The sequence below is a fragment of the Agelaius tricolor genome, unplaced genomic scaffold (assembly GCF_023055355.1).
Source record: "Agelaius tricolor isolate 1412-34295 unplaced genomic scaffold, bAgeTri1.0.p SCAF_15, whole genome shotgun sequence".
Taxonomy (NCBI): Eukaryota; Metazoa; Chordata; class Aves; order Passeriformes; family Icteridae; genus Agelaius; species Agelaius tricolor.
Genome location: NW_027269275.1, coordinates 2858452 through 2870523, shown reverse-complemented (window position 1 = coordinate 2870523; position 12072 = coordinate 2858452). Strand labels below are relative to the sequence as shown.

The following is a 12072-nucleotide window of genomic DNA, read 5'->3' as shown; positions in this document are numbered from 1 at the left end:
CAGATCCACCACTGCAAAATTTAACCAGGTCAGATATGGTAGCTTAATTCTGTCAAAAGAGCTTTAGTTTACAGTGAGGTTGCACTTCTACACTATTGTGCAAGAACAGATGGTAGTACCTCATCTGGCACAACTTTGTGCTGCAGCTACACAAATAAATTTTTTTCCTTGAAAACAAATATCCTTTGGTTAGCAGCAGAATGTCTTCACACCAGCTCAATGTTTGGCTCTGACTTATTGAACACAAGGGACTGCAAAACTGGTTAAACCACAGATTAACCCTTTCTGCATTACAACCACTGAAAAAAGTGCCAAATTACCAATGAGTTACAGTAAATTCTGCACTTGTGTGCAGTAGACTCAGCAACGTGAAGGAGGCTGACAATGGGAGAAGGAAAGACTAAAGGAAGTTTACAAAGTTTGTCAGTAATTTTAAGAAATGAAAACACTACAACCTTAGTATGAGCAGCAGGATTGCCAAATAAACATAATGAACAATCATTCCAACATGGTTTTAAAAATATTACCTTTGACTTTTTCCCCCTTAAACGATCCTTGAAGATGCTGCTCACTGATCAATGACTTCCTCCTCCACTAAGATGTTCCAACATGTGTTGAGCGCTGGGGACATTAGCACCACCTCTAGAGCATGGAGTTTGCCTACAGGGATAATGTAAGTCAGCTTTATTGCAATACTGAATGGTTCTCTAAGGTTTTCTTTTTATTGTTCTTATTTTACATCCATGGACTTTATAAATGAATCTGGTAGAGAATGCATCTCCACAGAATGATGATCTTAATTTTACTCTCCTTTGCAGAGACCTGGAAATTTAAGCTGTTCAATTCCCAGATGCAAACTTATTCTGAGGCTGGGTAACATATTTTGGTGGGCCCTGAAGGCCAGAACTGCCTTCCAGAAATAGCAAGACCTTTTAAAGATGGCACTTTCACTACATTCACAAAACAGAATGAAAAACGGGTGAAAACAAAATTATGGTGAAAACAAAACTTGAATTCTCTAAATATTTCTGAGACCAAGTATAATGGTCATGCTCTCAGTTCAGCTGGAGTAAAACCTTTGAAAATGATGCCTGAAGAAACAGCATCATTTTCTTCATAAATAGTCACAGTTTAAACATAGCTAAATTAATCATATTTATTTTGAGAAATTACTGCTTGATGAAATAACATCAGTTCTGACACCTAAAGGTGATACAGCTAAAAGCATAACTCAGATTCTGTAGTATTGCAGAGCCAATAAGATTAATAAAAAGAAAACCTTGTAAATACACCAAAAAGATTGAACAGAAGCTGCCCTACCTTTCACAGAAAGGCAGACTCCAAGCTCTCAGGTGGTACTGAAGTTACCATTCCAACACATGTTGGGACATCTTGTAAAACAGGAAGTCTAATCATGGACCTATTAAAGAAAGAACAACAATAGGCTTTAACATTCTGCTGAAGCACTTACTGATTATGTTTATTTGGCAACACTGCTGCTGATACTAAGATGGGAATGTATTCTCACCTTTTTTGAAAAGGAAATAATAAATGTAAATCAAATATAATTGTCTTATAATAGAGTAACATTAGCAACTGACTCAGTTGGAATATGGAACCAAATTCTCTATTGAACATGTACAATGAACTCCAATCTCAGCCTAAGAAACAGCTATCACAGCTTTGGACATTAGTCTGAAAACTGGGAGCAGCACACATCTTCTCATCTAAATGCAGTTTCCAGCAAACTGTTTGATACTAATGAAGAAAGCCCAAGTTCCAGAACTATTCCAGGTGTCAGAATGTGGATACATCTCTGCACCTGCCACCCCTCTGCAGTGCCAGACTGAAGGTTACAGAAACTAGAGGAAGTCCACGCTTTTGGCATGCACAGTAACTTGCAATTTGGATTATACAATACCTAACATGACTTTTTTTGTTCCCTGAGAAAAAGGAAGTAGAATCCAGAGAACTCCACTGTAGGTACAGTTCAAGCATGTCCTTAGGACAGTGCATGACTTCAATCTGCTACACTTATGAGCAGGTAGGTGTTAGAGCAATCCCCAAACACAATCAAGAGTTATGTCCACAGGCATTTACAGAGGTCATCCTGACAGAAAGGTGCTGATGGGAAAAAATGATATTCAAACAAATACTTCAGTTTGAAGACAAATCAACTTATGGACAAAAATTTAAAAGTCAGCAGTGAAAACAATTAAATCACGTCAACAAAAAGTGCAGTGAAAACAAAATCTTATATTCACAGGCAATAGGAGAGCTCAGAATTCCAGAACACACAAGCACTGTAATTGAAGTAGCTATAAAAGCTCTCTGAAGTAAAGCAACCAGAGAAATAACTACACTTTTATGTTAGAGCTGCTCTGTATATGAAAGAGCAGCCATCAACAGGACAGCTTCATTTCATTCAAACAAGAACACAAATGTTGACAAACAAACCCAGAGAAAGAGGATGCCAGAAAGACTCCCTGAACTAATAACAAATGCTTTAAATAGAGGCTGAAATCACCAGGCCTGGCTCCATGAGGGGTACCCCTATGGGTTTGAACATGGTTTAGCAATATAAAATGCCCTCTAGAGCACACAAATTCTGTATTTAAAATATATAGATATGCACACAACTGCCATGCCACACAGTGGGTTCAATACACCCCAGAATATAGAAAAGCCAGATAAGCCATTTCTGTAGGGTTTAACATGCAGTGGTACAGCAGACACGCAATTCAAGCGTGGCTGAACAAAGAAACAATCAAGGCAGAGCAATGATCAATATTTCATCAGACAGAATTAAAAACATATTTTACATGTAAAATAACAAAAAGGTAAATCTATAAATTATGTTGAGCCTAAGCATACAAGTGTTATATTGACAGAAGCAGTGGCTCACTTCTAACCAGCCAAGCTCCTCTGAAGCTGTTTTAAGGAGGACTGCAGGCCTTATACCTACTGAACTAGGAGACACTGGATTCATCAGCACATTTTCAAGCTCTATAACAACTGGCATGCACCACTATGTGTGCTCTAGACTAAAAATTTATTTCTAGGAAGCAAGAGAATCCAGAAGTATGTTTGTGGTGGGAAATATTGCAGATCTATGCTAAGTCAGTATAACACACTTTTCCAAAGGACACTGGTACCAGATACAGCATTTTGTAAAAACATGCTATAGAGAATCTGATTTCTTAATGCAGGTGTAAAAAATTCTGAATGAATGTGAAATAAAAATGTCATGGCTGCTTCTCCAATAAACTTCTATCACATGCATTTAAGGGAAAATAATTTGGAAGATACAAGATGAACAGTATTCAAAATGTATTCCATGTGGCCAAAGCAGTCCCATGTTTCTTAAATGCCACATCTGTTCTATTCAGTCAGTGCTCTGTAACAATAAAACTGAAGGAGAAAAATGAGGTGAAGAACACAAAGTGAAGAGAGAAAGGAAGCATCTAAGTCAAAGAATACAATATGCCAAACTCTTGCTTAAATATTATTGCATTAGGACTGTTAATTTATGGTTAGGGTTCACAAGTTGTGATATTTTAAGGAGAGCTAATAAAAGCAAAATGGCATCACCTGATTGTAGAAGAAATCAGAACTATAAGTTGTGGGAATTAATAAGCATCACCTTTTTGTAGAAGGTGATTGTAGAAGAAATCAGAACTAGAAGTTGTGGGAATTAATAAGCTGCTGCAGATTCTAAGCCTGTGAAGGTGTCATGCTCTGTTGTTCACAAAATTGCAAAGTTTTTTGGAACCCCCAGTGAAGGTTTGAGACACCACCAAGTTCTCAGAAAAGTACATGAGGCAGCTGTTCCCTCCTGCCATGGATTTAGTTATCAGGCATTAGAAAAAGGATCATGTTTTATGCCACCCTTTGCTGTGTCCTGCTACCCTTCACTAACATTTACTATAACATGCAGTGCAGCCTTGTTCTTATCAGCACTCAGAAACCATGCTGTAATCAAGGAATTAAAGCCAAGGAGTCTCTATTTTCACAAGATGGTTATGAGCTATAGAAAACTCACACTTAAAAACCTGCTTCACTAAGGGTTGCCTGTTGCCTCACTCAGTAAACAGCAAAAACTCAATGTCAAAAAAACTAGCTTCTAAAACCTAACTAACACAGCATTCTGAACCAGCAAAAAGTAACTTATGAATGAACAAAAGTGAAACAATTACAAATTATTAAGGTTATTTTTCTTGTTTCATTCCCATAAAACCATGTGGAAAAGCCAGGATTTTGCAGCATTATTCATTTGTGAGGGTCTAATCAGCTTGCTTGCCCTCTGAACACTACTGATTCTACTACCAAAGCTAAAGACCTAGAAAGTGTCAGGAGTTGGTATGCACATGCATGATGCATATCAACCCCTGCCTCTCAAGTTCCCAAAAAAGAGAAACAAAAGCCTTGCAACCCTTTGTCTATGTTTCATTGTGCTCTGCTGTCATGCAGAAAGATCAGGGTTTAAAGTTTTATGATTCCGAGTGGAATAACAAAAGAAATACATTATATGCTGAGAAATACCCACTCTTGATTTTGCATCAAAGAAGAATTTGAAACAGTCACAGCCTTGCCTTCCTACATGAACAAATGGCAATGATTAGCAGCCCAAAATGACTAGATACAAAATTGGATAGGGAAGCATGTGGGAAGGGGATGAATATCTTTGCATGAATTACCTTTCAGTTACTCCTTCCATTTAAATGGATCAATATTAGTCCCTTAGATTTAAAATAAACTTTGGATTACAACACTGCCAAGCTCAAGTAGAGATAAGAACATACAATATATTAAGAAACCTCTTTCTCTATGTCTTTGAGGCATCTGGCTGGTGGTTACTGCCAAAGTCTGAAGAGCATCTGCTCTCACTTTAGCAGTTTATATTCCAGCTCTGGTGAATGGAAGCACAATCTCTGAAACAGCCTTTGGGGAACACTACCGAGTTGCTCGACAGAGCTCTTACTCAGAAAAGAGAGGAGGAGATTAATATTACAGAAAACTTGAAAGATCTAGCTTCTGAGGAAGGAGACAAGAGCAGTTTCCTAATACTGTACACACCACAAATCTCTCTTTTAGTAAAACATTAAAAACCTGCCCTAAAACTGAAGCGATTAAATATGAATAGACCTAAAGGTAGAAAATAACATTGTTCAAGTCATATTCAGGCAAAATTAAGAAGAAACAATGTATCTTATCTCATTTGTCAACAGGCATAATGAAAACAGAAGAATGAGGACTCACATCACAGACTTTTTCCTAATGTGCTCGAGAAGGTCACGGGCGCCTTGCTTAGTCCTGGAGTTGTCACAGCAACATATGGCAATACTGAGTCTTGTAGTGAACTTACAATGCCATTATTTTAAGTGCCCAGTAGCACAAATTACTAAATTTGTGTGTGGTCCTAAGCAAACAACAAATCTGGCCACACACAGTGAAAACCCAGCTTCTAAAACTTCAAAATCAGCTGAAGGAATTCTCTCCTCAAGAGCCATAGATCCCAGATAGTGGCCACTTCTGAACTCTACAGCCACTTTCAAAACTATAAAAGGCTTCATGTAAAACCAAAATAAAGCTCTAAAAGTGGCTGCAGGAGATCACTAGGAGTGGCCTCTCTTCTGGATTCACTGCTTTTGAGAAGTAAATCCCTGCAGCTGCTTTTAAAAGCTTTGAAAGTTTCATTTCAATTATCAAAGCCAATAAAGCTTCAAAAACAGCCATAGGGATTTGTTCCTCAGAGAAGCAAACCCCAAAAGGCAGTGATGAATAGTGTGATGGGTTCTGTGGCTCTTAAAGTATGTACAGATTCCTGTAAGTCCTGCACTTGTAATTACAACTCCATGTTGTGCAGCAATTGTTACAGCCAGACAGCTCATTAAGGCTGATGTGGCAAATTCATTACTGATTTCCCATTCTTTCTAACAGTTTTATGTCTGTTGCCTTTTCCTTTATTGCACCTGTATCAACTATTGTGTGAGCATCCCTCCCAACAGCTTGTCAGGCACATTTCATGAGGACCTTGCTGGCTGCAGTGTCAGGTGGTGCTGAGGCAGTCCCAAAAGGCAGGACATGCTTCCCAGCCATCCTCACATCCTCACAGCCAGCTGGCTACAGCCTGCTAAACATTCCTTTCTCTGAAGGGGAACTTAAAATGCCTTTATCAAGAGTGAAGTCTGACAATAAGTCAATGAAGAACTTGCCTGCAACTGCAATATAAAAAGGCTCCTGTTAATTCAATGAACATAAACACAAACAGCATTTCAGAAGCAACCACATGACTTAAAAAAACCTGACAGCGCTGATTTGCAACAAGGTTTTGGTCTTATCTTTAAAACTCTGAGAACTGGATCCCTAAAATTTGTGATGTAAGCATAGGTCTGAAAGAGATAGAATTTACACCCCTAAATAACCAGAGCTTAGTATGTTAAGACACTGATGGCACTGAAAACATAACGAAAATTATGATGAAAATATACATTTAAGTACCAGAACACACAGTGTACATTAATAAAGCATGTCATATAAAATGCATTCTATATTTCCTACCCTTAAACCATCACTAATTTTGAACAGTTATTCTACTAAAGTTTTTAACTTCCACTTTCAAATGGCAGAATAAATAAACATACCTTTTTGCTATGGTAAACAAACACAGCTTTTGGAAAACACGCCATAAGAAAATCACTATGAACATTCAAATAGATGCAGGTGTTAAGAACTGAATAACTGGTTTGTATGGGGAAAGAAAATCTTGACAGGAAACTTAAGCATTCTGTTAAATGTTATTCACAGGTGTCCTCTGTGACCTGTACTACTTACTTTACCTCTCTGTTTCAATCTTCTCATGTGTAAAACATGAAGGAGGATTGTGAGAAATAATTAATGTTTGCAAAGAGCTTGAGATCCTTGGATATAAAAAACATGGGAAAAGCATGAAGTTTAAAAGCACCAGCATGCTATTTTATTTGCAACTTGAGGTAAGTCACTTTTATCACAAAAACCTTGAAAGTTTAGAAATACAAAATTATGGAATCAAATACTTAAAAAACCATCTTAAGTGCTAAGCATATCCTGTTCCTCAGAACCTCCTGACTCTGAAGGAAACACTCCCAGAAGGAAAGGATGTGCTTCTCACCCGTTTCAAGTATGCGTTTATGGAGAGGTACAGCAGCAAGGAAGGGTTCATCTTTACAGGGCTGCATCTGGGTTCCAACCAAGTCAGAGTTGGTAGCCATAATTCGGGCACTTTCTTCATTAAGGTTAACACCAGCCATAGAGGCAACATCATTGATGTCATCATCATCTCTGCAATAAAAAAAACAAACATATAAAACCAAATTCTGCATGTCATATATTCATTTTTTGCATCATCTGCAGAAGGAATCATCATGCCACATGCCCAGTGGCTGGGCTGATTGAGACACAGCCCCTGGTGTCTCCATTTTCATAGAGTATCTTCAGAAACAACCATTATTTCTCTGACCATATCAGAAAACATCAGAAGCAGGACAATCTGACTGATAACAGAAGATGTGACAGAGGTGTCTTCATCTGGGAGTCAGTGATACCAGTGAAACCAGGCTGATCAGGAAAGTAACAACTGAACATTGGGATTTTCTCTATATAAAGAAAACTAGGCATAAAACGGTAAAATAAATAACAGAAATTAAAAGCACATCCAGGAATTTTTAATCTTGCACTGTTTCACAAGCTCCTACTAAAACAGGCATCAAAGCATTTTCAGCAACAATCAGGGAGCATTCTCTGGCCATGCTGAGCTCACAGGTAAGCCTGGCCTCCAAGTGTGGCTGGAGTACATGCTGGAATTTCTCTGGCAACATACAAATATCAGGTGTGTCAACAAGTTTTAGGAAAATGAGCTGCATTTGAGAAGATGATAGCAACTCCCAGGCCATCCTTTTTAGCAGCTTGAGAAAGTACAAACAAACTTGAGTTTCCATACCTGTATCTCCCAAGCATCTTTACCTCCTACCTGTCTGAGGGATGACTCAGAGCTGTGAAACAGCCATCTGGATTTAGCACATTCTGTTTCACAGCTATTATTGACACAAACACTATTTCAACATATTCTAGAGCGATTACACAACCTTTGAGAATATCATTTTCAGAATACATATATATGGATAAGAACATTCAAGTCCAGACTCTTATTACTGTGTAATATTACTGCAATAATATACTTATTACTGTAAGCAAACAAAAGCTTAATTTAAAAGCTTTTTTAAAAATTGGTACATAATTGATGTCCCATGCACCCTAGAATACTTTGACACTATAACAAGCTTAATGCCCACAGTAAAAACCAATTGCAAGTAAGGTCTGAGAATAAAAGGAGGGAAATCCAGAAATCCATAATCAAGGTCCTCCTCTCCTCCCATACTTTTCCTGTTAGCTGCACTACAGCAGCCAATGTTGCTGGAAGACTACAATAGTTTGATAGATAATGGTTTTGTTTTCTTTTGTGGGAAGAAGTCAAGAAGGGACTTTTATTTGTGTAAACCTGCAGATATGTGCTTGAACACTTGAGGCAGAAAACTGAATATTTTACAATGCTTTCCAGAAAAAGTCTACACAAAAGAGCTTCTACTAATTTCCAGGAGTGTTAAGCACTTGATTTCTTGTCTTCAAATGGAATTCCTGAGAACAGTATTGCAACATCATAGAATGGTTTTGGTTGAAAGGAAATGTAAAAGCCCATCCAGTGCCACCCCTGTCATGGCAGGGACACCTTCCACTGTCCCAGGCTGCTCCCAGCCCCAGTGTCCAACCTGGCCTTGGGCACTGCCAGGGATCCAGGGGCAGCTTCTCAGGGCAACCTGGGCCAGAGCCTCAGCATCCTCCCAGGGAACAATTCCTTCCTAATAGCCAATGTAAACCTATAACCCTTTAGTTTGGAGCCATTCCCCCTTGTCCTGCCACTCCACATCCTTGTAAATTGTCTCTCCCCATCTTTACTGCAGGCTCCCTTCAGGTGCTGGAAAGCCTCAATTGGTCACCCTGGAGCTTTCTCTTCTGCAAGCTGAGAAATCCCAATTCCCTCAGCCTTTCTTCCTAGGGAGGTGCCTCATCCCCCCAGTCCTGTCACTTTTACATCTGACATGGTGTGGACACAATAATCAAGTGTTGACCCTGGGCCACACTGAGGAACTGGCTCTGTGCCCACACCACACAACCAACACCAACTGAAACATTCAATGATCAATGATCAAAAAAACATTTGTAATAGTACAAGTGAAAAACCACAGGCAAAACTGAAAGAAATGAAGATTCTGTCAGGTTAAAACCTGAATGCTTGAAATGGAATGAGAACCACCCTCACCAATGAGGACTCATAAGGCCCAAATCCAGCAGGCCTCAAACCATGGGAAAACCAAACTCCTACCAAGGCAGAACACAAACTCTGAACCATTTAAAATAGAAGCTTCAGGAACACAGACTTGAACCCAGAACTTCAAAACAAAGCTCAAACTGACCAAACCACCAGTGCAGTGGTGACATCCCGTGGGCCCTCACCCCGCTGTGGGTCTGGGTGCCAGGGGATGAGCCTGGAGGAGCCGGGTAAAAACCAACCCAGAGGTTCCCAGGGCTGGCCCCACACAGCCCTGCTGTCCCTCAGCCAGCAGCTGTCACAGCTGGGCAGGGGTTCCCAGTGCTGTCCTGTCCCTCAGCAGCTGTCACAGCTGGGCAGGGGTCCCCAATCCTGCCCTGTCCCTCAGCCAGCAGCTGTCACAGCTGGGCAGGGGTTCCCAGTCCTGTCCTGTCCCTCAGCCAGCAGCTGTCACAGCTGGGCAGGGGTCCCCAATCCTGTCCTGTCCCTCAGCAGCTGTCACAGCTGGGCAGGGGTCCCCAATCCTGTCCTGTCCCTCAGCAGCTGTCACAGCTGGGCAGGGGTCCCCAATCCTGTCCTGTCCCTCAGCAGCTGTCACAGCTGGGCAGGGGTTCCCAGTCCTGTCCCTCAGATAGCAGCTGTCACAGCTGGGCAGGGGTCCCCAATCCTGTCCTGTCCCTCAGCAGCTGTCACAGCTGGAAAGGGGTCCCCAATCCTGTCCTGTCCCTCAGCAGCTGTCACAGCTGGAAAGGGGTCCCCAGTCCTGTCCTGTCCCTCAGCCAGCAGCTGTCACAGCTGGGCAGGGGTCCCCAATCCTGTCCTGTCCCTCAGCAGCTGTCACAGCTGGGCAGGGGTCCCCAGTCCTGTTCCTTCACCCAGCAGCTCTAACAGCTGGGCAGATGTTCCCAGTGCTGTCCCTCAGCCAGCAGCTCTCCCAGCTGGATATGGGTTGGTTCCCAATCCTGTCCCTCAGCCAGCAGCTCCCACAGCTGGACAGGGGTTCCCAGTGCTGTTCCTTCACCCAGCAGCTCTAACAGCTGGAAAGGGGTTCCCAGTGCTGTCCATCCCTTCAGCCAGCAGCTCTCACAGCTGGACAGGTGTTGGTTCCCAATCCTGTCCCTCAGCCAGCAGCTCTCCCAGCTGGGCAGATGTTCCCAATCCTGTCCCTTCACCCAGCAGCTCTCACAGCTGGGCACATCTGGCCAGCAGTAATCAAGAGTCTCAATCCTGTATTTCCACATCAGGTTGTCAGGACCTTTATCTCCTTCAAGTAATCACCCATTAAAAAACTCAAAACAGCAGTCTTGACTTCTAGAACATAACTTCTCAGAGAAGTTTACACTTCTCTCTTATTTCATAGCTGAAGAAAATACCATCCATCTTTTACCTTCCTTCTGCTTAGCAGTTCAGCTACTCTGATTTTTATTCAGTGTACAGATCTGTGACCACATTATAAATAAATATTTGTGAAATAAAATCAGACAAGTATTTTGGACACATTAGATTTCAATGCAATTATCAAAACCAATGCAATAGCACTTACAAAGACCATTACTGAACTCCTGGAGAGAATAATTTTCTTCCATCTTACACTTGCAAGCTACAATCTGCAAGTACATCCTTTATTTTTTTTTCAGTATTACATGGAAGACAAATAAGGAATGTATTAATCACAGCTGGGACTACAATTTTTTCTGACAGGAAGAACCCTACCCTCCTTACTTCAAGGAACCTCATAATGAAAAAATGTTTGGATACTGAAACATACATTTATATATAGAGTTGCTCTTCTTGCTGAACACTTTCCTATAAAAGTGAACTTTTAAGCTCAGATAAGTGAGTTTTCAGAAGTTATTCTGTGGAACAAAGATGCCATCCAGTGGTCATCTAGATTGATGATTACTGTCTAGCTTTCCTTTTTTATCAGAGCACAGTATTTAACAATTTCGTATTTCTTGGCATATATAACTATACCTGTCCTAATTCTACTGTTTCAGTAAATATTTCTGGTTTGTACTGAACTAAATTCTGAGTCTCATAGGATGAATCTAACATTCCAACACACATGGTATTTTTAAGACAGCATGACTTCTCAAACTCCCTCCAAACACAAACTGTATCTTATAATAATCCAAGAGTCCAGTTCTTCCTCCTATATTCAGCCTCTTGTAACAATCTTCCTTCTCCTTTTCCCTCACTATAAAGACTCATGCAATTGCCAAAAAACAAATCTTATCTGAAAATAAGCAGGAAAACCCAAAGTATTTGCACAGTTATCTGTGAAAGGTTTCAAAGACTTTGTTTAAACTAAGACAAGCCATTAAGAAAACCTGATGGCATTTTCCTTATGAACAAACCTTAACTGCATGATTGCAGTTTTTCTTTCTTGGGCACTTTGTCAGACTTGAGCCACTGCTGTCCCAAACTGCCCCACTGAACTGCTCCCAAATAAGCCAGAAGAATGCACAAAGCAATCAAGACACCATTACATATTGACTCCCCTCTCCTGCAAGGGAATTGCATGTCACTAGGACAAAGTCCCAACATCCCACTGATCCCATGGACCACACAATCAGAGATTAACAACAATACATGGCACATAAATGGTGACCAGAAATTACTGGAACAGCCACTCCTGTATTATATTTTATAAATGGCATAGATTCCATTTACACATCAATTATAATGTTTATTCTGACATTCACGTT

At 40.5% G+C, this 12072-nt stretch overlaps 1 protein-coding gene across 1 annotated transcript in view; it reads right to left on the bottom strand.

Annotated features, from left to right (window-relative positions):
- The window catches only part of LOC139596190 (transcription initiation factor TFIID subunit 4-like), a 158582-nt gene that overhangs the window by 103568 nt on the left and 42942 nt on the right, over nt 1–12072 (bottom strand). Inside the window, exon 10 of the mRNA XM_071440229.1 lies at nt 7151–7320. Coding sequence (XP_071296330.1) covers nt 7151–7320 — 170 coding nt within the window. The remainder of the gene's footprint in view (nt 1–7150; nt 7321–12072) is intronic.